The 27893-nt window shown below is 37.0% G+C and overlaps 2 protein-coding genes and 1 pseudogene across 2 annotated transcripts in view; 2 read left to right on the forward strand and 1 right to left on the reverse strand.

The window, feature by feature from the left end:
* The window catches only part of LOC130222340 (gastrula zinc finger protein XlCGF57.1-like), a 410257-nt pseudogene that overhangs the window by 186598 nt on the left and 195766 nt on the right, over positions 1 to 27893 (forward strand).
* Positions 1 to 27893, forward strand: part of LOC130222333 (gastrula zinc finger protein XlCGF57.1-like) — a 159030-nt gene that overhangs the window by 59852 nt on the left and 71285 nt on the right. The gene's annotated exons all lie outside the window — the stretch shown is intronic.
* Positions 17968 to 20969, reverse strand: LOC130222644 (gastrula zinc finger protein XlCGF57.1-like). The gene is made up of 2 exons (XM_056455175.1): positions 20929 to 20969; positions 17968 to 20010 (listed from the first exon to the last, which is right to left on the reverse strand). Exons 1-2 carry the CDS (start codon positions 20967 to 20969, stop codon positions 18798 to 18800), a joined length of 1254 nt encoding a protein of 417 aa, XP_056311150.1. The 3' UTR covers positions 17968 to 18797.

Consider the following 27893-nt stretch of genomic DNA (forward strand, 5'->3'; position numbering starts at 1 on the left):
GCAAAATTAATGTTAAAGTGAGCGGTGTTCATCTGACAGGTCTATTTGCGATAGCCCCCTCCCAATGGATATAGCATAAGACAAAATAGCCAAGCATCCAGCCCGAAATATACACTCACCAATATCTCACTGAAGCTCCAAGTGTTTTAACAAGAAAAAAGTTAAAGGCCTACAAGCCTTTGGATGTCAACAATGTTGTTCTGTGTGGTCATGTGGAAGAAATAATGTTCCATGATTACCAGATTCAAAACTTTGTAGTGCTAAAAAAAACCGAGTTAAATTAATACAAGGCCTGGGTAATAATCATCAACACGCAAAACAACTGCATGCTGACAGCGAATTTTACCTGTAAGGCAGGTTATGTGAACTTACACATAGAGGTAAAGTTAGTTTTATATTCGCACATTCAGACTTTCTCCTTAATAATATAATTTCATAAAAGTATTATTTGCAAATTCGCGAAATCATATAAGCAGCCAATAACTATCAAAGTACAACATTGTTCACAGTCAAATAAACAGTGTTAATGTTGTTTTCAAGTCACACTTGCAGGTTATTTCAGACCGAATATTCAAAGTGCCGTGGTAAATGATATAGGGAGTGTGTCTCAAGTTGTCACTGAATGAATGTGTGAATATAAAACCAACTTTACCTTAATAACTTACACGTTCACGTTTCAGTCTTAGCATTCAGTGTCCGCAGTTTAATTAACCATATGTAACTGTTTTTGCTCAAATCATTGCTGCAATCAAAAACGAGTAAGGTGTATGATTCAGCATAGCGTGAGTTTACCTGATATCACATGAGAATTTGGCATCCTACCGCACAACACGGCATGTTTGCTATTGCCACCGGTCTCTTTTTGCAACCAGGAACTCGTGTGACGTAGGTTGGTAATTCCTTTAGATTAAAACATTGCGTACTGCCAAAAATGTAAATGTGCGTACGCAGTAAAAAATTCAGATGTATGAAATGGAATCCCACGCATATTCTCTTTGTACATCTGAATTAACGTGAAATTGAGCGCACGTGCACGAGCGCAAAACCCATCCCTGCCTCCTCCTCCGTATAAATATGGTAATGACTCTACTTTGGCAAAACCAAATGAAAAAGCAATGGCAAAAGCAAGCAAGATGAGAAACTTCACAGAATGTGAATTGGAGGTGCTCCTATCGGAGGTAGACCGGAGAAAAAAAATGTTATTTGCAAGTTTGTCCACCGGAATTAATAACAAAAGAAAAAAATAGAAGAGTTTAGCTGATGCAGTTAATGCAGAGGGGTCTGAACATCGCACTGTGAACGAATGAAAAAAGAAATGGTCCAATGTAAAGGTGCAGGTTAAGAGGAGAACAGCGGCGAACCGTCAAAGTGTGGACTGAACAGGCGGGGGAACAGGGTATGCTGAACTAACACCCTTTGAGGACAGAGTTGCCTCAATTGTGGGTGACTCTTTACTGTCTGGAGTAGTATCCGTGTCTGTGGGAGACACAGATGTATTAGAGGAACACTTTGTTAGTGCGGTATAGCAGCACCCCTCCGCTCTTATCAAGGCAGCGCCACCGGCATTTCAGCTGCCCAATCGCCCACTCTACAACTGACCGGCGGTGAGAATGGGCATCATTGTATCTGCGCTCTGGTCAGTTTGTGGGTTGTTGAGGGGGTTAACACCCTAATTTGCAGTTAAAAATTAGGCAAAAAAATAAAAATAAAATAAATAAATAAACTTAGCTTGAATAATATCTTTAAATTCATCACTCACCAAGAAGCCACCCATCGCGCACCCTGCCACCTTGGAGCCTCCTCGCTGTCTCTCTTTCCAAATTTGGAACCAACTCAGCACAGAGCTCCAAGAGGACAGTTTAAAATCTGAAGCGGCTAATAAGCCAGTCATCATTGTGGGCCAGAAAATCACTGTGATCCCTAAAAAATGCGTTCCCTTCGTACTCGACCATTGACAATGTCCTCTAATAAAGCCAACACTGCCATTTTCATAGTCTAAGAGTTTTGTATACATTTGCAAAAGCTTTTATATGTTCTAAATATAAAAAATATATATATATTGTGTCAATTAACCCATTTTATCAATTATAAATTCATAGCAATGTTTTTCACGTGTTGCGATACTTTGTAGTGTGCAATGTAACATAATTGCCTCTAGGAGTCGCCAATGGAAAAATAACAAACACACACAGGAAATACACATACGCCAGACATGAAGTTGCGTGGACCACTGCACATTCTCACATTAATTTCATCATTAGTAAATCCAAATGCGAGCGTGAAACTTGGCGAATGCAAAGTTTTTGTGCGTATGCAGCGTTGATTCATGAGGCCCCTGGTGTTTAGAGATCCCCATTTCCAACTTCCAGCCTAGAAGCATTCTTTCACCTCATGCTTGACAAAAGCTAAAGGGAACATTGTCTCTAGGAACCTGGAAGCAGCCAATTATCGCTCTACTCCTTATCAGTGGTCTTCTCTTTCTCTGTTTTCTAGCTGTGCTAACTGTGTGTGTTTACTGACTGTCAGAGGTGGAAAGTAATGAATTACATTTACTCACATTACTGTACTTAAGTAGTTTTATTGAGAATTTGTACTTTTTAGAGTAGTGTTTAAAATCTGTAATTTTACTTTTACTTATGATTTGCCTTAAGTATTGTACTTTGCTACATTTTAAGTCATATCCATTACTGAGTAAAAAATAAATATATAAAGAAATGCAATGGAAAAAGAAAAAGTTTAGGAGGAGTTTAGAAAGTTCATCAGCAAAATGCCGGCCAACCCCAGCAATGACAAGATAAGCTACTGTATGTGGCTCATTATTAATTTTAGCCATGCCTCTGCCCTTATAGGCGTAATATGGAACTTTATGATGCAGAAAATAACACATCGAAAGTTTAGAATGCTTAAAAGCATCTCCAATCCACTGTTTAATATATTCATGTAATGTTTGCACTTAGATAGAAATCTCCTCACAAACGCCAAAGTCTGATAATCTTCTGTAGAAATTATCTTATGCTGACATTTTTCCTACTCTTAGTGGTGCACATTCCACATAGTGCGCATTGTATATGGTTGCCATGACAGCTTATAAACATAAGCATGATAGCTTAATAAATATGCTTGATTCTCTTTTTTTATGTTGAACACAAAAGAAGATGTTTGTAAGAATGCTGTATTCATTGACCTCCATAGTATTTTTTTTCCTGCTATTAAAGTCATATACATAAATATATTAGGAACGATTTTTATCACCAAAACAACACGTCTGAAACAGTGTGTTGTAGAGGTGCACAATTCTGGCTAAAATCAGGATCGCAATTTTTTTGCTTAAAGTAAAGTTCGCGATTTTCTCACAATTCTGTAGATGTAAAATAAAGGTTATTATGAGTGGGCTATTATTATTGTTATTTCTCAAACATATGGTAAAGCTACAATAGTATTATGTGTAGGTCTACTGTTGGTTAAAATGCAAAATTTTGTATAGACTTGAACAGATATTAAATTGGCCCTGATCATTAATGCACAGTAAAGTGATCACATCAGAATACAGCTATTAATAATTCTGAAGTTGAATTATTATGTTTGAGACATATGCTTGCAATCTGTTATTGACAACATGATTAGACCATTTTTTTTCTACTGGTGAAATCAGACATTTGTCATTATCAGATTCCCTCTTGCATTATATTCAACATTATATAGGCTAGAGTAATTATACTGACACAGTTAAACATTTATTCTCATGCACAACACTTTGTGTTCGCCAAGAAAGAAAAAACATATCAAATACTTGTCGTAATCATAACTCTATAATGCGATATGATCATTTAAGTGTTGCGCGTGCTTTCGGTTTCATTTTCACTACTAAGTGCGGTTCACTTCCCGCGGAGCTCTCAAACAATCACTCTGTTTCACAAACAATGTTATTTACAACTGTATTACCTGTTATTCACAGCCTATACAAGTTCTGTTCATTAAAGTAGACAATGTAATGTATATATATATATATATATATATATATATATATATATATATATATATATATATATACATATATATATATATATACATATATATATATATATACATATATATATATATATACATATATATATATATATACATATATATATATATATATATATATATATATATATACATATATATGTATATATATATATATATATATATATATATATATATATATATATATATATATATATTTACAGATGTTACTACTTCAATGTGTTCCTTTTGGCGCCATTCATACCGCGGCGACAGCGGTACTTGGTGCGCCAGCAGCTTTTGACCGCTGGGTGGCAGTCTAACCACAGATATTCAGCTTTGCCTTTCCACAACACTAAACAGACTTTTCTGTGCGTACCTTATGTGATCAGATGTGTTCAATTAAAATATAATTTTGATTTAGTTTTCTTAGTAATAAACATGATCTTACCAGGGCTTAAAGTATTCCGGCACCATGCCGGATCTCCGGCGTGCGGCCGTGAGAGAAAAAAAATAGAGCTTGCACATGCGGTTTAGTTGGGGATGCTCAAAATAACCGATTAAGCAATAACCGAAAGGGCGCGTTTGTAACCGATGAATGGTATCAGTTAAACGATTAAAATATGCTTTATACATTTTTAAAGTTTGGCTGCATACGGGGCATCTGTTAAATGGTTTACTGACTGCAGCCAGTGTTTTACGCTCAGCGTGTTACTTCTGTTTCATTGTTCAGTCAAATGAAAGCACTGCAGGGTTTCTGTTGAGGTGACAGCGGGGTTTGGGTTGTCAATGTGAGTATGGAAAACTTTTAAAGATGGAGGAGAGTACTTGTGGTCGCTGTTTCAAGTTATCCAGAGTTGTATTTATAGATCTTGAATATCACAATATTATTAAAATTACAATTATAACATCGACAGCAACTCGACTCGCGCACACCAGCTGATTCAGTCGTTTTCTAGTGACATAAAAAAGAGTGCAGGGCTTCTTTTTTTTGTCAACTATAAAAGGCAGCGCGGTGCACCGGTGGAACGTAAAGGCGTGCGCTTTGCGATCGGCCCCTAAATGTACAACAAATATTTCTTAACTCTTTGGATGGTAACACATGCAAACACACGTTTCTACAGACGCATTTTGCCAAAGAAGCAAATTGAAAGAAGGATATTTCTGGTCACAGTTTCACACAGAGTAGACATTAACCAGCGCTAATGCAGATCACCTCTGTGCTGTCTGGAGCCGCTTTATAAACTTAAAAAAGCAGGCTGTTGATGATTTAGGGTGGGCTACAACCAACAAACCCCTTTTTTATTTTATTTATTTTATTTTTTTGAAAATTACAGTTATTAATAGTTCTTATATAATATCAGCTTTTAAAATAGCCTACAATCTACGAATCAAACAAATCCAAAGATTTTTTTGATTTTGGTATAATGATAACTCCGCACCAAACTGAGGCTTTCATTTTATAGCTTAAACATGTATGCAATGTCATATGTAAGGGCTGTGACAGTCACCGTGATGAGAATCACTCTAGAACACACGTTTTCTGTTTTGTTGCCAAGTAGGAAACATTTTGGATTCGTGGCGAACGAGAAAGGCGAATCAATAATTAGGATGAAGCTATTTGTTGGGCTTGTTTAGAAAAATAAGTGTTAAATGGACAAACACGTCGAACCTCCAGAGCTGCGGTCATGTCACCCAGCCCATGAAATGCGGAGCCAGCTCCGGTGTCATCTACTGAACGCAAATGCCCAGCTAGTCAGCCAGGTATGGCAGAGAGGCCTTTTCAAAAATGGCCAAATACAAAAGAGAAACTGATAAATAGTAGACGTTGATGAGAAATGGAGTAGCATATTTGGTAGTTGAGAACGCGCCGCTCCGCGATGTAGAGCTGGTTTCCGAGAAATGCAGGCGGCGGAGCAAGATACCCTCTTTGCCACGGTTGCGAAAAAGTATCTGCATGCGCTACAGGCACACCGTCTCAGTGCTGCTGGAAACATTGTAATCTCAAATAAGTCTCCGCTTAAACCGAACAAAGTCAACATGTTAGTTTTTCTGGCAAAGAATTTAAAATATGAATAGAAAACAAAAGGCGGAGAGACGCAGTTTTTTTTCAACATCTGACTTATGTTGTTACAAGCCTAGGCTAATATTTTTGTTCTTCGTTACTATTTATATTATTATTGATTAGTATTTGTGAAGTTTCTAAAATGTAACGTTTACTGTTTCAAGCAGTTAAAGTTATTTCTATTTAACTAGCCTACATTATTATAGGCTGTATTGTGTTGTTTTATCAACGAAAGTTAAACAACAAACATGTTCGTTTGTACGGATATTTAGCATAATACTTTGGTCTTTTTTGATTTCTTATTTTTTTTACATGAAATGTAAATTAACTTAGGTAGGCTACTTGGGTACAGGGGCGTAATTTGTTGGTAGTATACCGAAGAATGCTTAGACAGTGAATATTGTCATCATTATTTAAAAAATTATAAATAAGTAAATAAATAAAACACCTTACGGAAAGGATGAAATAAAGGAAAAGCATGCTCTTAATCATTCTTCATAATCTGATTCGGAGCTATACATGCAATAAACTTATATTGCGCCGACAAGAACAAGCTCTAAAAGGTAAAGTCTAAAGCCAGAGGAGATATTGATATTAATGTTAGTTGTTAATATGATCATAAACACTGCGTTGTATAATTAACACCGTCATTGTGTCGTGTCTGCGATTTTTTTTTCTCGTTGAAGAACAGAAAATTCATGTTATCGCCGTCTTCCCAGCCAGGTTTTTCAACATCTGACTTATGTTGTTACAAGCCTAGGCTAATATTTTTGTTCTTCGTTACTATTTATATTATTATTGATTAGTATTTGTGAAGTTTCTAAAATGTAACGTTTACTGTTTCAAGCAGTTAAAGTTATTTCTATTTAACTAGCCTTCATTATTATAGGCTGTATTGTGTTGTTTTATCAACGAAAGTTAAACAACAAACATGTTCGTTTGTACGGATATTTAGCATAATACTTTGGTCTTTTTTGATTTCTTATTTTTTACATGAAATGTAAATAACTTAGGTAGGCTACTTGGGTACAGGGGCGTAATTTGTTGGTAGTATACCGAGGAATGCTTAGACAGTGAATATTGTCATCATTATTTAAAAAATTATAAATAAATAAATAAATAAATACCTCTAGTTTCTCTGCGACATGTCGCAGATCCATCATTTGAATCACGTTAGTTATAACGTGCACCCATAATGATGAAGCACACCATAATCTAGGAAAAGTCTGTAAAATAACAGTGTTTTTCTGTAAATATTTTAATGAAAATATCTGTAGATTTATTATTTTTTGCACTTTATTTCAACAAAGAAATTTTACTGTAATTTTATGGTTTTTGTTTGGCAGCCGTAGCTGCCAGTCATTTGACCTTTTTTTTACGATATTTTTTTTTACAGTGTAGAATGATGGAGGGGATAGCGGGTTTGTGGGGGTTAGCCGCTAGCCTAGTTCGGATACCCCCGCGCTTACCCCTCTTCTGCTTCCTCTCGCGCCGCTTGAAGCGCCTCCATTGTGGGCGAGGTGGTGAGGTGGGGGTCGGAGGATGGGTAGGCATCCGGAGCAAGCCGAGATCTTGCAGCTTATCAGTGTCCGCGGAGTTTAACTTGTGAAGTTTGTTTCTACCGATGTCGAACAGAAATGTTCGACTATATGCGCACTTAAGGACAGATAAACGTGACGTTGACGCACAATAACACGGTGACGTACAAGACGAGGAACCCCAAAACACATTAATAACATATTAATAAATAATACCAAGTTTTAACACATCTGCTACATTCCAGTGGAGCCTCCGTTGCGCTCTACCACAGCTGGCAAAACTTTCTGAAGGTGGTTGATGTATCTGTTGCAGACAGTTATTGTCAAACGATGCCGCCAGAATGTTTCGATGGCTTTAAGAAGCTCGTCTTTATTTTTTGGCTTGACCTCATTGCACTCATGCAACCATTGTGCTTCAGCTGAAAGAAGCGCAAACAGCAGCAACGGAAGCTCAGTGGACACAAGACCCCATGCGTACACCCGTTAACCTGAATGAGGATATGGAACAGTCCGAAGTCACCTCTGCTGGCCCGACTCCAAATTCAAGTTGCCATCCCGATTTACTGTTCTTGTTTCGTGCAGTTGTGCCAGACCAGCGCTACGCGGAGTGGGGATCCACAACGAACTGGGATGGTTCGAGAGGCAAAGTTGCTTTGCCCGTGAACCTAAAACAGTTCGTTAGAGACAGCGTGATTTAGAGATTCCCTAACCTGACCAGCGCTGACAGCAAACGCATAAAGGACAGAGTGAACGAATTTCTACGGTCCCCACGAACCTCTGTTAGTGCCCACCGACGTCTTCAGTATTAGAGACAACTTAAAAAAAAACATTCAGTTATTTTTGTATTTGTATTTGCTTTTTTTCTCAGAATAAATATATCCTCTTAACCAACTGTATGACTGTTTTTTTTCCCGATTATATGCAAAAGAAATAGTTTTTAAAGTGTTTTCATGCTTTATTTCTAACACGTTTATGAATTATAAGTTTTAGCCTAAGGTTACCAGACAAAACAACAATAACAACATTATTATACATCATAGTAGCATGTAGACTATAAAAAGGCAACATATCGACTCATGCGCACACATGAGGCCCGTAGCCAGCCTGGTGAAAGGGATGGTTCTTTTTTTCTCAAGTGGACCTTTTTGCAGTTATACGCCTCAGTTTCTATTTAACTATGAGATTTAAATACTACATTTTAGTGACTTTTTTGCTGGATTAGCCAGTCAGATGTCATTATAACCACACTTTTTGATGTACTAAAATATTTCCTAAAAAGTGCAGTTAAAAAATTCAAACAAGAGAAATTTTTAAAATACAAATTTATTAAATCATATGTCATTAGAAAAATAGCAATCTGTTTTAAAGTTTTAAAGTTAAAAAAAACCTATCATTTATTAGACAAAAAACACTGGCCAAACCTTTTTTTTTTCGCGGTTATGCGCGCATTAGCCTATATTTCAAACGCATATGTAAGGTGACTGAAATTAAAATTAAAATACAAAACATACTGATCCATTAAGTAAAAAAACAAAACAACAATTTTACTTTAAAGAAGAACATTGACGTTAACATTATTTTATTATACTTTAAATGATCTGCTTGAGGTAGGGCACGTTTATCAATGGTAAATTTTAACCTAAGTTTACATTAATAACATACAGTGCATTGTTCTTTACCATACAAAATACAGCCTGTAGCCTATAAAAAGGCCGCAAATCTTTTTAAATGCATTAAAAGGCAAGCGCATATCTAAGCCTTACCTTGAGTTTGTTCACACTCTGCCTGTATTAACTTACATGCTGTATTTTAATATAGCTAATTTTGATGAATTAGCTCTAACCTTTGACAGTTTTTTCTTCTTTCCGCGGTTATGCGCGCATTATATTTCAAATGCATATGCAAGGTGACTGAAATTTAAATTAAAATACAAAACATACTGGGCCATTAAGTAAAAAAACAAAACAACAGTTATACTTTAAAGAGAACTTTAAAGAGAACATTGATGTTTTGAAACAAAAAAAATTAACTGAAAACTATTAAAAATAAACCTGCGAGATATGTCCTGCGGCAAAATTATTTTATGAAGCAGCATTCAACTTAAGCTCTTTAGACCAAGGGTGCAATTCTGGTCTGAGAGGTGGGGTGGACCAAATCTGAGTGATGGTAATACTGTAGTAGTGGAATGTTGGTGATAGTTGTAGGAATGTGCAGCAATGTTGGGTAATTGTGTGCAGAAAAGCCTACATTTCAATTTTATTTGACATTTTCTCATAACATATACAGTGTATTTTTAAAATGAGAACAAATGAAAGAATATAATTTTTGGGAAATAACGTGAAAAGTTTATTTAATTGTTTTAAGAGTAAGAGAACGAATTTGGATATTAGATATTGGAGTGTGCGGCGGGTGGGGGACGCGGGGCGCGGGGAAAGGTGACCAGTGGTGGGAGCGGGCTATATATCCAGGGTCTTCAGCATTTCACACTACCTCAGCTTGCTAAATTATTTTTATATTATTTTATTGGGACAATGTATCTCCCTAAATCATTCATTCTTCTTAAAATGTTTATATTAAATGCCTAAAAATAAAATATATATAGACTTGCAAACATAAGTGAAAAGTGAGATCCTCTTCCACTCGCATTGTAGCCTTCCCTCCCTTTCAAAGGTACTCGTAAAGGTAGTCAAGGCTACTTTTTATGTAATTTAAATATTAGGCCTGCTTGAGTTCTATTTTTTAAATCTATAAGGATGTGTTATAAGGTACGGGCGTATGCTGGAAGAAAAGGAGCGAGTCAGACAAACTTTAAAAAAAAAACATTTTTTTTGTTGGAAAAATCATTTTTTAAACAGATTTCGTTTGGTATCATTTTATAGGCCTATGTAGTGTATTTTTTGTTCAGGTATCAATAAGAACAACAAAACATTTGAGGTGAGTTATTTAAGACTTGCTTCTTAAACAAAAAGGCCAAGACTTATTGTCAGGATTTGTTTAAATAATTAAATAAGCTATAACTGTGGAAATCAGTTAACATTTAGGATGGGTTTATATTCTATTTAGGGGTGTGACGATAACCGCATCACCACCTTACCGCCATAATGAGATGTCAATGAGATGTCAACTCTATACAATATCTTTCAGTATTGTATAGAAAAACAGAATAAACTAAATAAAAGAAATAAAAGGCCTGACCTAAGTATTTTCCACCTAAATTACAAATTTAGATTAAAAAACGAAAACACTGAATCCTTTTTAATAACCAGCTTAGGCTGTTTTTATTTTAGGCTTATTTTAATAAAGCAGGCCTAACTCAAATCAATCGCTCCACAGAAAATAAACATTTTTAACGCACTGCTGTAATTTCTATATCCCAATCCCTTTAACAACATTTTTAATACAAGTCATTATTTTAAAGATTATGACTTGAGAATATGATTTTACTTCAGCGCTGCACTTTTCTCCTTCTCCCTCTCGCTGAGTTCAGGTGACGGAGTGTTGTGAAGTAGTTAAACTCTCCTCAGTTCAATGTACAGTGTCAAACTGGCCCAGGAATATCAGTATATTAATATAGGCTTTGCTAAAAAGCTGGTTAAATGTAGGTCTTTTTTACAGAAGCTATAAACAGACGCGCATGCTGCAACCGGTGATGAGTCAACAATCGCAAATATTTGACTTATTTAAAGTAGGCTATAGCATATAATAATTTTGTGTAAAGACATTTATAAAAACATGTAGCTAATATATCACAGGGGTTTGTGTAGGAGCAATTACAGTGGAGCATTAATTAAAGCAGTTTATTAAATTAAATAGTTTATTTAATTAAAGCATTAATTGCACAGTTGTGTAGCGGATGGGGACGCACAAAAATACACAATTCATATATTTTCGTCGGAAGAAAAATATTCTTTGAACGAATTTTGTTTTGTACAATTTGTATCTTAGTTTTTGTCGGTCAGTTTACAAAATAAACAAGAATAACTAATAAACTTTGAGGTGAAGCGATGTGCCTCAGGGTCCGCTATATGCCACGGCCAAAACACAAACCGGTCAAATACTGTAATATAAATAAAATAAAAGTGAAATATTCAGTTTGGAATATTGAGTCTTTGTTAACTGTATGATCAAAATTAAAAGAGCAGCCTATAATATCACTCTTTATGACAAACATCCATTGATCGGTCAGTTTCGCTATATTTAATCAAAGTGTTTGAACTTTTTGATATTTTAGGCAAAGTGGTCTGCATAACCAATGACAGAACTTCTCCACCTGCGACCCACCCATAATTAAACATCATGTAGGCGAGCCGGGTTTTTGATTACCTGAACCGTGTATTAACGGCTGCACCAGCATAACCATCTGCGTATTAATAGCAGCACCAGCAGATATAAGAGAGTTTATTAAAAATCCTATATTAATATACTGATATTCCTGTGCCAGTTTGATAGTTTAACTACTTCACAACACTCCGTCACCTGAACTCAGCGAGAGGGCGAAGGAGAAAAATGCAGCGCTGAGGTAAAATCATATTCTCAATCTCAAGTTATAATCTTTAAAATATTGACTTGCATTCAAAATGTTGATAAAAGGATTGGGATATAGAAATTACAACAGTGCGTTAAAAATGCTTATTTTCTGTTGAGCGATTTTATATATATATATATGGTTTCCGCTACATTCATTCTTCCATGGCGGGGCGCCAGGCCAGGATTCATCCCGCCACGGCTACATTACAGCTGCTCATTCAAAACATTTTATTATTTTAATAGCGGGTGATAATCGCACCAAAGTGTATTAAAGGGTAAGTGAGTTCTGTAACAGTAATGCTGTGCGTCTTTGTTTAACCCTTTAAGGTTACGTGCTAACTGACTGACTAGCTGACTGTGACAGGTGCGTGATGCGTGAGGCCAGCAAACACGACGCCGTTTTACTTTATTTCAGGACGCATTAATAGCGGAGGAATTCATAAATATTCCTAGAAAATCTAATAAATGCTGGAGACATACTCGTTACATTAACACACTAAATCGCACTTCAGCAGCGTTTATTTGAGAGCGCACAAGAAGATCTGCGCGCTCTTAAAGCGGCTTATATTTGAGGGGAGGCAAGAAGTTTTGTGCACGAGCGGAAAAAAAAAGCAGAGATCCGCATGCTGTAGGCTATTATATAAATGGGATCTCGGCTTTTAATACTGCGCTCACGACATTTGTCATTGATATAACGCCACAGGTAGTTTGTAGATCTGTGTAAAAAAGGCCTGCTGCCACAGCTGGAAAAAATCCAAGAGGAAACATATATATGCGCGGTTAACCGACATACCGCATGATTTCTTGCTTCATCACCGCCGTAACAGAAAATCCGTTACCGTCACAGCCCTAATTCTATTATCATTTTAAAAGGCAAAACAATATTGATATTATCATTAAAGTGTTTTGTTTTTCTGTCTTGTAATAGGCAGAGGTTAAACTAAATTTTGTTTAGCAAAGCAGCATATAACCTAACCTCATTTAACCATAAGACATCTGCTGCAAATTCACTCATGCACAAATTTATAACACTGCAAACCTGACATTGCAGGCCGAATTTGCAAATGCCACCAATTAGGCTATTTGTTTTAACAAATCTTATTTGTTAAATGTCAGAATCCTATTTGTTTTTTTACATCAAAATTTCATATTCACTTATGTAAGTTTTCTTGAAAAGAATTACATCAGTTCACAACTGACTATTAACGTCAATTCCATTTCGGTTTCTAATGACACTATCACGTCTTTTTCAAGAAAACAGCTGCTTTAGAACTTCAAATGTTCAACAACCCGAACAGTATTATATGTCTTAACAATAAAACTGAAGAAATAATAATAATAATATTTACTTCGGTGAGTGTCGAACACGGGTCGTCGGAATTCTAATGCAACGTGCTGACCACTGGACCACATGTAGCGCTATTACGTATAGAGGAAAAACTTGAGTCATTTGATTTTCATTGAGTAGGTGTAATATTCATTAATATTAATTATTCAAATTCTTATTTTCACTAAGGTGCCGCTGTTTGGGGTCGAATTATGGTACATCATCATTAACCTTCAGGCTGCATTCTGCTCACGGGGCTGCGAGAAAATAAAAAAATAAGAGTGAATCTGCGGCAAAATAACGAGTAAAAAGAGTGAGGCTATGGTCAAATAATAAATTAATGAATGAAAAAAGTGCGACGGCTGAGAGTGCGAGCAGCTAGGGACCCAGCCCTCGCGGCCAAAACACAGACCGGCCCACCGGGAATTCTCCCGGTCCTCCCGATTATCCAATCCGGGCCTGTGCTAACGTTATATCTAAAAAAAAGTGAGTGGGACATGTCCCCCCTGTCCCCCCCGGGAATTGCGCCACTGCTTTAGACCATGCGCCTGACCGTTTCTTAGTGTTTCACCACAAGTACCACATGAACATCTCTTTACATTTAGGCTAAAAGACTGCTTTATTTTTTTATTTAGGCATACTTAGAATATTTGTACTGAATGTTTGTGCTTTCATTTCAGTTGTCTTTAACTTCTTCAATTCTATTTTTCAAAAGGAATCCTCTTTGCACTTAAAAAGTTTAGAATAACAATAAAGCGTGTTAACAAATTTTAAATGATTAATAAAGGAATTATAATGCTTTGACTTATTGTTTAATCTCATTTACAAGCACAGTAGCATATTTAAGGCTGCTGTGTGGGCTATTTCTGTCCGTTCACATCCCGTCCCTTTGCGCCCCCTGGCGGCTCATTCACAAACTGCGGTCATACACTAAAAACAAAGCGGCTCCTATTTCAAACGGCGGCGGTATATGACGCGACGGTAATAGTCACTTTGAACTCTCACCTACTGTATATCTAAAATACTAGAAAAAGTTGTTTCTGCTCAATTATGCTTCTTTCTGCAGGCGAACAATGTTTTTGAAGTGTTTCAGTCAGGTTTCAGAGCTCATCACAGTACAGAAACTGCATTAGTGAAAATAACCAACGATTTACTCTTAGCTGCTGACCAAGGGTGCATCTCGCTATTAGTTCTACTCGATCCTAGTGCAGCATTTGACACCATTGACCATGGTATCCTTATTAATCGCTTAAAGTCTACAGGTGTCCAGGGACAGGCCCTACAATAGTTTAAGTCATACTTATCTGACCGTTAACAGTTTGTGAATATTAATGGACAGCCTTCACAAATCAGCCCAGTAAAATACGGGGTGCCTCAAGGATCAGTTTTAGGCCCTTTGCTGTTTACAATATACATGCTACCCCTGGGAGACATTATTAGAAGACATGGGATCAGCTTTCACTGCTATGCAGATGATACTCAATTATATATTTCAACTAAACCTGACGAGACGTCTAAACTGTCCAAGCTAACTGAGTGTATTAAATATGTTAAAGACTGGATGACCAACAATTATCTTCTCTTAAACTCAGACAAAACAGAATTATTACTTATTGGGCCTAAATCCTGTACACAGCAGATCTCACAACTCAACCTACAATTAGAGGGATACAAAGTTAGCGTTAGCTCTACTATAAAAGATCTGGGTGTCATATTAGACAGCAATTTAACTTTTAAAAATCATATATCCCATGTCAAAAAAACTGCTTTCTTTCATCTGAGAAATATCGCTAAGTTACGAAGTATGCTATCCATCTCAGATGCAGAAAAGCTAGTCCATGCTTTTATGACTTCTAGGCTGGACTACTGTAATGCACTGTTTGCTGGCTGCCCAGCATCATCTATTAACAAACTTCAATTAGTACAAAATGCAGCTGCCAGAGTTCTTACCAGGTCTAGAAAATTTGATCACATCACCCCAATTTTATCCTCCTTACACTGGCTGCCTGTTAAGTTTCGTATTGAATTTAAAATATTGCTTCTTACATATAAAGCTTTAAATAATCTAGCTCCTGTTTATCTAACCAATCTTCTGTCTCGCTACAATCCAACTCGCTCTTTAAGATCTCAAAACTTAGGGCTTCTGGTAGTACCCAGAATAGCTAAGTCGAGTAAAGGAGGTCGAGCCTTCTCATTTATAGCTCCTAAACTCTGGAACAGCCTTCCTGATAACGTCCGAGGCTCAGACACACTCTCCCAATTCAAAACTAGATTAAAGACCTATCTGTTCAGTAAAGCATACACTTAGTGCACTACTTAGCGGGCTTCCACACAGGTTCTGCATCTTGTTGATATACACTATGAACATCAGCTACGCTAATTATTTTCTTTATTCTCCATTTCCTCCTGGGGATACTCTTCCCGAGGCCCTCAGACTATGCAGAGTCACTGACTCGATCCAAGACCAACGACGAGATGATCCCAAGGTTTCCATATCCTGGACCAGGCCGTATCCTGAACAGCTACTGTGGTGGTCATGGAAGAGTGGAGAACATGAGACTGATTCCTGTGATGCTCCAGAGACAGATGAGTCTTCGCTGAGGCCAGCCTCCAGCCTCCGCCACTGAGACTGCAGCTCTGCACAAGACATTTAGCCAGCGGAGAAATTAAAATGATCGTGCCCAACTGAGCCTGGTTTCTCTCAAGGTTTTTTTTCTTCCCTTCCGCCATTTAGTGAAGTTTTTTTTCCCTCTCCGCTGTCGCCTCTGGCTTGCATGGTTCGGGATCTGCATGGAGCTGCGCATCGTTGGATTTGCTCTTCAGTATTTGGACTCTCAGTAGTGATTATTAAACCACACTGAACTGAGCTAAACTGAACTGAACTTAAACACTACAAACTGAACTACACTGTTCCTATTTACTATGACCTTTTACATGAAGCTGCTTTGACACTATCTACATTGTATAAGCGCTATACAAATAAAGGTGAATTGAATTGAATTGTTCTGATCATCATTAAACTTGTGACAATGTGGTGCTTCTCTGCGGTTTAATGATGTAGAAGGAAGAGCGTGTGTAGAGATTCTGACGCGGTAAACAACAACAACAACAGAGGAAACATGGAGGAAAGTGGTCAGTAGCCACAATTTGCTCCCACCAGACTTGAGATCTCTCTCGTAACCACACATTCCTCTGAATGGTGGAGGACATCATACAGCATATTAACCATAAGCGCAAGCTGCGATGACGGCCCTTTCCCACCTCCTCCACCTCAAAATCATTTTAAAGTTGGGCGAACTTCGTGTTGTAACTTTTGCTTTTTGTCGCTAATAATACACTCACTCAGGCTACACATAGAACAACTTTATTCTTTCCAACAACACCAGTGCGCACACAGGCAAAGGCTACATCAACTACACACACACATCAGGGCCATACCATTACGTAAACTGCGTGGGGGTAAATCTGGACTGAACCTTATACTATACTTATACTACACTTCGCATATTTCGCAGAGCTATAAACAAGACCGTTTCTTCCATCGTAGCTAGTGTGGCACATATGCTAAAACCCGCGTTTATGCATGCATCGTAAATTGTACGGCAAGTGTAAAGACATGAATTGGATATGGGTCACAATTAAAAGAACATGTAAACGGACAGACAAAAAAAATCTGATATAGGCAGTATCATATGTATACGGAATTGGGCATCAAGACCTGACAGTGTAAACAGGACTTAAGTTTGTGCGGGGTAAATTTATTAATCCTTTTTTGACCTAACGTAAGCTGTGTAACATTATGTACTGTCTCGATGGCTTTAAATACCTAGCTAAGTTGATACTAAAATACTTTAAGTTTAACAATAAATGATGAAGTTTACCTCACATTAAACTTATCTTATATAAATGTCCTTACTCTTGGCTGCATTAACAGTTTAGCTTTCATGTTTTCTTCACATTAATGTTATGGTCTCTGCTCCCGCTGACCCTGGAATTAGGAGACCATCAAGTGATAATCCATTTACACTGGCAGAAAAAGTAAAAATGAACAAAGAAAGGAAAGATGAATGCCACAGGGCCGTTACAAATTTTATGTTAAAGGTTTGCTGCCTTTTTCTACTGTGGAGAAAGATTAGATTTACTGGATATGCATTTTTCAATGCCTAGAAAGGAACCAAAAACAGTCAAAATAAGTCCATGCGATATAAGTGGTTCAATCATAATTATATGAAGCTGCAAGAATACTTCTGTGTGCAAAGTAAACAAAAATAACTTTATTCAATGATTTATCCATGGAAGGATCAGAAAGCTCTTGGATTTAATCCAAAATATCTTCATTTGTAAATAATTAATGACAGAATTTCAATTTTTGGGTGAACTAAACCTTTAAGCTGCAGTAAGCCTCACAAATACTTAAAATTGATTGACTTAAAACTGCTTGAACTTTATTAAAACGGTTTGCACTAATACATTGTGTTAACTACACTTTGTTCATTTTGTGCTTTTGTTTATTGGTCTTAGACATAAACCTGCTGTGAAAAGTGTCACAAACATCCTAAATAAAATAATCTTGTTAAAATCTATTTCTTAAAAGTATCGAAAAAAGTATCGTTCAGAACCGGTATCGAATTCAGGGTATCGGTATAAAAAATTTTGGAACGATACCCAGCCCTAGTAGACACTGATCAGATCTGTACAGTTTCTTTCCAGTGTGAATCCTCTTTTGTGTTTTCAGATGTGTTCACTGATTAAACCTCTTGTCACAGTGTGAACACCTGTACAGTCTCTCCAGTGAATCGTTTGGTGCAGTTTCAATTTTGTAGCTGTAATTAAAGTCTTCTCACACTCAAAGCACATATACTCTCACACTAGTGAACATGAAGAATGTGTTCATTAAGGTTTGCTGATCAGTTGAAACTCTTCCCAAACTGAGTGTATGTGAATGCTCCAATGAGGGTCTTCATGTGTTTATTAAGGTCTGATGAGTTGCTGAAACTCATCCCACGCCGAAGCTGGGGTCACACTGGAGTTAGAGCAAGCAAAATTCTGTTGTAAGGCGCTGCGAAAAGGGGTGGGATTAAACAAGATGATTAGACATTAAAAGAGTGAGCGATTGGTCCATATTTTACATTTCTGTCCAGGGAGGTCATGTTTTGATCTACGATTGGTCTCACACAGTCAAATGATGCAATTTTGCAGGTCGGAGTTCACCAAGCTTGAACTTTGCAATGCAGTGGACTGCGAAACTTGACGCACAAACTTTGTTTCCTGTCTGATGCATTCGCGTGCATATGAATGGAAGTCTATGTGGAGAAAAGTCCAGTGTGACCACGGCTTAAGTGCAAGTGAATGGTTTCTCTCCAGTGTGGATCCTCATGTGTCGATTAAGGTGTGATGAGCAGTTAAAACTCTTCCCACACTGAGTGCATGTGAATGGTTTCTCTCCAGTGTGGATCCTCATGTGTTTATTAAGGTGTGATGATCGTCTGAAATTCTTCCCACACTGGGTGCATGTGAATGGTTTCTCTCCACTGTGGATCATCATGTGTCGATTAAGGGATGATGAGCAGTTAAAACTCTTCCCACACTGAGTGCATGTGAATGGACACTCTCCAGTGTGGATCATCATGTGTAGATTAAGGTGTGATGATTGGCTGAAACTCTTTCCACACTGAGTGCATGTGAATGGTTTCTCTCCAGTGTGGATCCTCATGTGCTGATTAAGGGATGATGATTGTCTGAAACTCTTCCCACACTGAGTGCATGTGAATGGTTTCTCTCCAGTGTGGCTCATCATGTGTTGATTAAGGTGTGATGAGCAGTTAAAACTCTTCCCACACTGGGTACATGTGAATGGTTTCTCTCCAGTGTGGATCCTCATGTGTTGATTAAGGGATGATGAGCAGCTGAAACTCTTCCCACACTGAGTGCATGTGAATGGTTTCTCTCCGGTGTGGATCATCATGTGTTGATTAAGGTGTGATGAGCAGTTAAAACTCTTCCCACACTGGGTACATGTGAATGGTTTCTCTCCAGTGTGGATCCTCATGTGTTTATTAAGGGATGATGAGCAGCTGAAACTCTTCCCACACTGAGTGCATGTGAATGGTTTCTCTCCGGTGTGGATCATCATGTGTTGATTAAGGTGTGATGATCTGTTAAAACTCTTCCCACACTGGGTACATGTGAATGGTTTCTCTCCAGTGTGGATCATCATGTGTAGATTCAAGTTTGATGATATGCTGAAACTCTTCCCACACTGAGTGCAAGTGAATGGTTTCTCTCCAGTGTGGATCCTCATGTGTTGATTAAGGGATGATGATTGGCTGAATTTTTTCCCACACTGAGTGCATGTGAATGGTTTCTCTCCAGTATGGATTCTTATGTGATTTTTAAGGTGTGATGAGCAGCTGAAACTCTTTCCACACTGAGTGCAGGTGAAACAATTCTTGTCTCTCCTTTTCAAAATACCATCAGTCTCTAAATGAGTTTTTTCCTCAATTTTGACATGATGTTTCTCCTCTTTAATCCCCTCATTCTCTTCAATTAGGTCTGAAATGAATAAAACATTAGTTTTCATTAAGTCTTAAAAACTCTCATCAAAAGCTGAAAAATGAAAAGACACAGGAAACATTGGCTACAAACACTGTAATTTTGATGCACATTAAATGTAAAATAAATCAAATCATATTTTATTTGGTCCATAAAGGCTGATTTATACTTCTGCGTCAAGTGCACGCATATGCTACGGCACAGCCTACGCGCGAACGCATAGCCCTCACCGTGGCTGTCAGTATCGTTGACGTGCACCTCTCAAAAAAATGTAACTACACATCACAATGATGCATAGCGCAAGCTTTGTGATTGGTCGGCTTGAAATCGGTGAATAGTGTGGGTGGGACTGAGAGCCGTATATATATATATATATATATATATATATATATATATATATATATATATATATTCGTATATTTATTTATAATTACAACAAAATGTTTTTTCTAAAAATTTGTTCATTCTGTGCCTGACTGGTAAACTTCAGAAAAAAAGTTCTGGGGTAACAGCTGAACAAACAGCTGAATATTTGCCTCGCAGACTTGAGACATACCTGTACAGCATCTGCATAAAAAGACTGGAATGTGCACAATTACCCTTGTGTGGTGTTGAGTCATTTTCATCCATTCTGGGGGGGATTTTCAGGCTTAATTGGGCCAAAACTTTCTCCGTGTTTCAGCAAACGGACTGATATTTGGGGACATCTTATTTTGACATATTCTAGGAAAATGCTTAAATGCTTAAAAAATGCTGAGAGAAACAAAAAGCGTAAGTACGTATCGAAGCAACGGAGCAAAGACCGCTGTCTTCTTACTGATGTCTGTGAACACCAAAGACTTCAGTGCAGTGTGTCCTGAACAAAATCAACTTACAGATTTATCTTGCTGGCATGAAGTCAGCTGCCGACTCACCGGCTTGGTTCGTCGATGCCTTCAACCTTCACATTCGCCATTCCCCTCTCATTTCCCTTGGCCCCTCCGCTCCATGGGTAAGAAGCAAAAGTTTTTGTTTTCTTTGCCCAAATTCTCATTTTGTTTCTCTTGTTTTGTTTTCTCCCCGTACTATTATTATCATTATTATTTTTCCCTGTTTTCAAATCTGACAAATCGGCTGGCCTGAAATCATTAGCATTTTTCCTTTCACTTTCATTTAAGTTATAAGTGCTGAGAGTTTCATTGTGATTATTGTTATATTGTTTGTTTTGTTGTTGATACTGCTGTTTGTGTGTGAAAAGTACAAAGTGTTTTTAAATTAATATTACTGACTAATACAAAATTTATTTAGACAAATACAGCAATTGTTTGAGTTTTTCTGGTTCTCCTTGTTTGTTAATTTATGCGTTTATTTATTTTTGGTTTAATATTTGTAAATGGTGGTGAGAGCTAGCCGTAGTATATTTTCTTTAAAAGGTATTTTGACAGATATTCTGTCTGGCGCCCAAGATTAATAATTTAAAAACAAGTGACAAACATATTTTTGTAAAGTTTGTTTTTATTTTTTGGGGGGATCACCATTCCCACACAACAGTGACATTTTCCTGTTGGGAAGAGATTTGTGCTTTTTACTATTGATCATCAGTTACAGTGCAAAAAAGTTTCTGCCTTTTTTATGGAGTATAGTGTGTGTGGGAGTAAGACAGAAAAGCTGGATTTATACTTTTGCCTGGAGCAACACATCGCACACCTCTGCTGACTGCGCGCGCACCTCGCGATACAGACGAGGCTTTTATACTTGCAGTGTTCACCGTTGTGATATTCTTTAAAACAACAAAAGAAACCCACTTTTAAGTCAGACAAATAAACAGCGAAGTAGAAAGTTTCCGGAACTACGTCATATCATTAATATTGTTCAATGTTTTTAAAATAATAATTTTTTTTGTTTTTAAAGAGGCAATCTGCAAACTTTGCCTGACAAAGGTGGCAGCAACCGGAGGAAACACAACTAATTTATACACGCACATTCAACGCACCTACTTAATGTTTAACTATGGGTGGGTCGCGGGATCAGATCAATAGGCATAAATACGCAACGCATACTCCCATATTAAAAATCACGCAACATCATCTAACAATGCTTAATAATAAATCTTTTTTTTTTCATACGAGTAATTTAGCAATGCTGCGCGTTAATAAGCCAACTGCAGAGAAAAAAAGCAACCATCGCGGCAACCGCAGTGATCACTTTTTCCAAAGTTCAGCTGTTCTTTTTTGCACTTGATTATGCGTTTAATGTGTAGAAGAAAATTTATATATATATATATATATATATATATATCTATATATATATATATATATATATATATCTATCTATTTAAATATAAATATATATATTTATATCTATCTCAAAGGGTGGCTAGTTTGTATTAATGTGTTTTAATATTATTAAAAAAAATGCTTTGCCTATTTAAGCTTAACGGCTATAAATGGAGCATGTCTCGCTGTCATTTAAAACATACAATTCATAACACACAAAAGCTGTAGTCTATGCAGTGTGTAAACTTACAGGGAGGTGTTGGTCAATAGTCATACTGCGCTCCACGTTATTGAACTCCAATATCTCTGAGGGAGATTATGTTACCAGATATTGTTATGTTATGTTACCAGCCAATATTTACTTAAGAGATTTTTACAAATAAAAGGTATTTTAAAAAGGAACAACACGCAAATAACAAATAAAACTGGTCCCGTGGAGCAATTGTCATCTTGCCAGTGTAAGCTGTGTAGTGTGTATAGCGCCCTTATTACAGCGCATGTTGGCAATTCCCGCAAAAGCATTTATAAGCTATTTAAAAGCAAAAAAAAAGTGGAAAAGAGGAAACCCCCACAGTGATACTGGTATTACCGGTGTTGTCACATGTCGATTATCCGGTGGGGAAATTTCCTCATTGTCACATTGTCTACTTTCCAGTTATCTGTGTGTTTTGTTTTCGTGGAGTTTCAGTGCACTTCACTGACACATTTCTAAAAACTGTTCGCGCAGAGAGAGCGAGAGAAAGCCTACACTGTTTATTATCCTTATATTGCAAAAGCACACACATTTATTATGGTGGCTTGAAAAGCCAGCATATTGTTATCTATCTTAAACTTATTATTAGGCTGGCTTGTGCAGCAAGCCAGACTACTGTTATCCTATTTAAACTTATTAGGCTGGCTTGTGTAGCAAGCCAGACTACTGTTATCCTATTTAAACTTATTATTAGGCTGGCTTGTCAAAGCCAACCTACTGTTATCCTATTTAAACTTATTATTATTATTATTTTTTTTTTTATTATTCTTCTTCTGAGACTAAATTTCTAACTCTATCTCCTCCTAGAGCTTTCAAGCTATGACCACCAAACTCGCACCAGACCTCCGAACTATTCGGACTCGGATTGCTATATCTCCTCAGACTGATCCGACTTTCGGTTTTCCGAAAAAACGTCCCGGGACCACCGAAAAAATCCCATAGGCTTAACATGGGGTCAAACTTTGTGACCTCATAACTCTGCGTCAGAATGTCACACAGACTTCTAACTGGGCTCATTTAACTCAGACTACCTAACTGCCAATAACTGATGAGCTTTAAACTTTCTAGCCACGCCCTAGCAACCACTTTTGGACCCTAGAAACTGTCCCATAGACTTCCATTGCAAATGATGCTCATTGACTTTACATTGGATCAAACTTTGTGAGCTCATAACTCTGCATCAGACTGTCATAAAGACTAATGGCTGAGCTCATTTAACTCAGTCTAGCCAGCAGCCAATCACTGATGGCCTTTTAACTTTCTAGCCACACCCTAACAACCAGATACTGCACCCTAGCAACTGTCCCATAGACTGCCATTATAGAGGCCCAGATTGATATCGTCCTGCTGCAGTGTTATAGAGACATGGGGGTTGTTTTTAACTGTTCATACTGGCAAGAAGCTTTGATACATCATCAGTCTAAGCTGTCAATCAACTCCATAGCAACAAAACAGACTAACCTAGCAACGATATAACAGCAGCTATATCTCAGTATCAGAACATCGTAGAGAAGCGGGGGTTGGCTTATTTGACTCATGCTAGCACACCATAAATCCTGTATGGTTCACATGCTAGCAATGACTAGCAACATGCTAATTCATGCTGGAATCATGCTAGTAACATGCTAATTCATGCTAGAATCATGCTAGTAACATGCTAATCCATGCTAGAATCTTGCTAGTAACATGCTAATTCATGCTGGAATCATGCTAGTAACATGCTAATTCATGCTAGAATCATGCTAGTAACATGCTAATTCATGCTAGAAACATGCTAGTAACATGCTAATTCATGCTGGAATCATGCTAGTAACATGCTAATTCATGCTAGAATCATGCTAGTAACATGCTAATTCATGCTAGAATCATGCTAATAACATGCTAATTCATGCTAGAATCATGCTAATAACATGCTAATTCATGCTAGAATCATGCTAATAACATGCTAATTCATGCTAGAATCTTGCTAGTAACATGCTAATTCATGCTAGAATCATGCTAGTAACATGCTAATTTATGCTAGAATCATGCTAGTAACATGCTAATTCATGCTAGAATCATGCTAATAACATGGTAATTCATGCTAGAATCATGCTAATAACATGCTAATTCATGCTAGAATCTTGCTAGTAACATGCTAATTCATGCTAGAATCATGCTAGTAACATGCTAATTCATGCTAGAATCATGCTAGTAACATGCTAATTCATGCTAGAATCATGCTAGTAACATGCTAATTCATGCTAGAATGATGCTAATTCATGCTAGAATCATGCTAGTAACATGCTAATTCATGCTAGAATGATGCTAGTAACATGCTAATTCATGCTAGAATCATGCTAGTAACATGCTAATTCATGCTAGAATGATGCTAGTAACATGCTAATTCATGCTAGAATCATGCTAGTAACATGCTAATTCATGCTAGAATGATGCTAGTAACATGCTAATTCATGCTAGAATCATGCTAGTGACATGCTAATTCATGCTAGAATCATGCTAGTAACATGCTAATTCATGCTAGAATGATGCTAGTAACATGCTAATTCATGCTAGAATCATGCTAGTAACATGCTAATTCATGCTAGAATGATGCTAATTCATGCTAGAATCATGCTAGTAACATGCTAATTCATGCTAGAATCATGCTAGTAACATGCTAATTCATGCTAGAATCATGCTAGTAACATGCTAATTCATGCTAGAATGATGCTAATTCATGCTAGAATCATGCTAGTAACATGCTAATTCATGCTAGAATCATGCTAGTAACATGCTAATTCATGCTAGAATCATGCTAGTAACATGCTAATTCATGCTAGAATCATGCTAATTCATGCTAGAAACATGCTAATTCATGCTAGGATCATGCTAGTAACTTGCTAATTCATGGTAGAATCATGCTAGTAACATGCTAATTCATGCTAGTAACATGCTAATTCATGCTAGAATCATGCTAGTAACATGCTAATTCATGCTAGAATCATGCTAGGAATATGCTAATTCATGTTAGAATCATGCTAGTAACATGCTAATTCATGCTAGAATCATGCTAGTAACATGCTAATTCATGCTAGAATCATGCTAATGACATGCTAATCTATCTATCTATCTATCTATCTATCTATCTATCTATCTATCTATCTATCTATCTATCTATCTATCTATCTATCTATCTATCTATCTTTTCGTACTTTTTAAAACTACTTTAAACTAAATAAACTATTACCAACAGACTTTCACAAGCCAGCCTCAAAGTTTGTCCTCAAACTTTAATAATCTAGTTATTAGGCTGGCTTGTCAAAGCCAACCTACTGTTATCTATCTTAAACTTATTATTATTCTTCTTCTTCTTCTTCTTCTGAGACTAATTTCTAAGTGTATCTCCTCCTAGGCCTTTCAAGCTACATACGTCAAACTTTCGTCAAACCTTCAAACTGGTCTGACTCGGGTTGCTATATCTTTTCTAACTGATCCGACCTTGGGTTTTCCGAAAAACGACCCAGAAAAATCCCAAAAGTCCCATTGACTTAACATTGGGTCAAACTTTGTGAGCTCATAACTCTGCATCAGACTGTCCTACAGACTTCTAACTGGACTCATTTAACTCAGTCTAGCCAGCAGCCAATAACTGATGACTTTTTAACTTACTAGCCACTCCCTAGCAACCACTTACAGCACCCTAGCAACTGTCCCATAGACTTCCATTGTAAAAGACTCCCATTTACTTAACATTGGATCAACCTTTGTGAGCTCATAACTGCATCAGACTGTCCTACAGACTAGAGTCTGGCCTCATTCAACTCAGTCTAGCCAGCAGCCAATCACTGATTACCTTTAAACTTACTAGCCACTCCCTAGCAACCAATTTCAGCACCCTAGCAACTGTCCCAGAGACTGTAACTAGCTATTCTAACACACGCTAACAGTTTTAACATCCTACTGACATGCTAATCTTGCTAGAAAGGTGCTAGCAACACAATAGCGACATGCTAGTCATGCTAGTAACATGCTAATTCATGCTAGAATCATGCTAACAACATGCTAATTCATGCTTGAAACAAGCTGATTCATGCTAGAATCATGCTAGTAACATGCTAGTTACATGCTAACTAATGCTGGAATCATGCTAGTTACATGCTAATTCATGCTAGAAACATGCTAATTCATGCTAGAATCATGCTAACAACGTGCTAATTCATGTTAGAAACGTGCTAGAAACATGCTAGTAACATGCTAGAAACATGCTAGTAACATGCTAGAATCATGCTAGTAACATGCTAGTAACATGCTAGAAACATGCTAGTAACATGCTAATTCATGCTAGAATCATGCTAGTAACATGCTAATCCATGCTAGAATCATGCTAGTAACATGCTAATTCATGCTAGAATCATGCTAGTAACATACTAATTCATGCTAGAATCATGCTAGTAACATGCTAATTCATGCTAGAATCATGCTAGTAACATGCTAATTCATGCTAGAATCATGCTAGTAACATGCTAATTCATGCTAGAATCATGCTAGTAACATGCTAATTCATGCTAGTAACATGCTAGTAACATGCTAGAAACATGCTAGTAACATGCTAATTCATGCTAGAAACATGCTAGTAACATGCTAATTCATGCTAGAATCATGCTAGTAACATGCTAATTCATGCTAGAATCATGCTAATAACATGCTAATTCATGCTAGAAACATGCTAATTCATTCTAGAATCATGCTAGTAACATGCTAAATCATGCTAGAATCATGCTAGTAACATGCTAATTCATGCTAGAATCATGCTAATAACATGCTAGTTCATGCTAGAAACATGCTAGTAACATGCTAATTCATGCTAGAATCATGCTAGTTACATGCTAATCCATGCTAGAATCATGCTAGTAACATGCTAATTCATGCTAGAATCATGGTAGTAACATGCTAATTCATGCTAGAATCATGCTAATAACAATCTAATTCATGCTAGAATCATGCTAATAACATGCTAATTCATGCTAGAATCATGCTAATAACATGCTAATTCATGCTAGAATCATGCTAATAACATGCTAATTCATGCTAGAATCATGCTAATTTATGCTAGAATCATGCTAGTAACATGCTAGTTCATCCTAGAATCATGCTAGTAACATGCTAATTCATGCTAGAAACATGCTAATAACATGCTAATTCATGCTAGAAACATGCTAATTCATTCTAGAATCATGCTAGTAACATGCTAAATCATGCTAGAATCATGCTAGTAACATGCTAATTCATGCTAGAATCATGCTAATAACATGCTAGTTCATGCTAGAAACATGCTAGTAACATGCTAATTCATGCTAGAATCATGCTAGTTACATGCTAATCCATGCTA

The sequence above is a fragment of the Danio aesculapii genome, chromosome 4 (genome assembly GCF_903798145.1).
Source record: "Danio aesculapii chromosome 4, fDanAes4.1, whole genome shotgun sequence".
Lineage (NCBI taxonomy): Eukaryota > Metazoa > Chordata > Actinopteri > Cypriniformes > Danionidae > Danio > Danio aesculapii.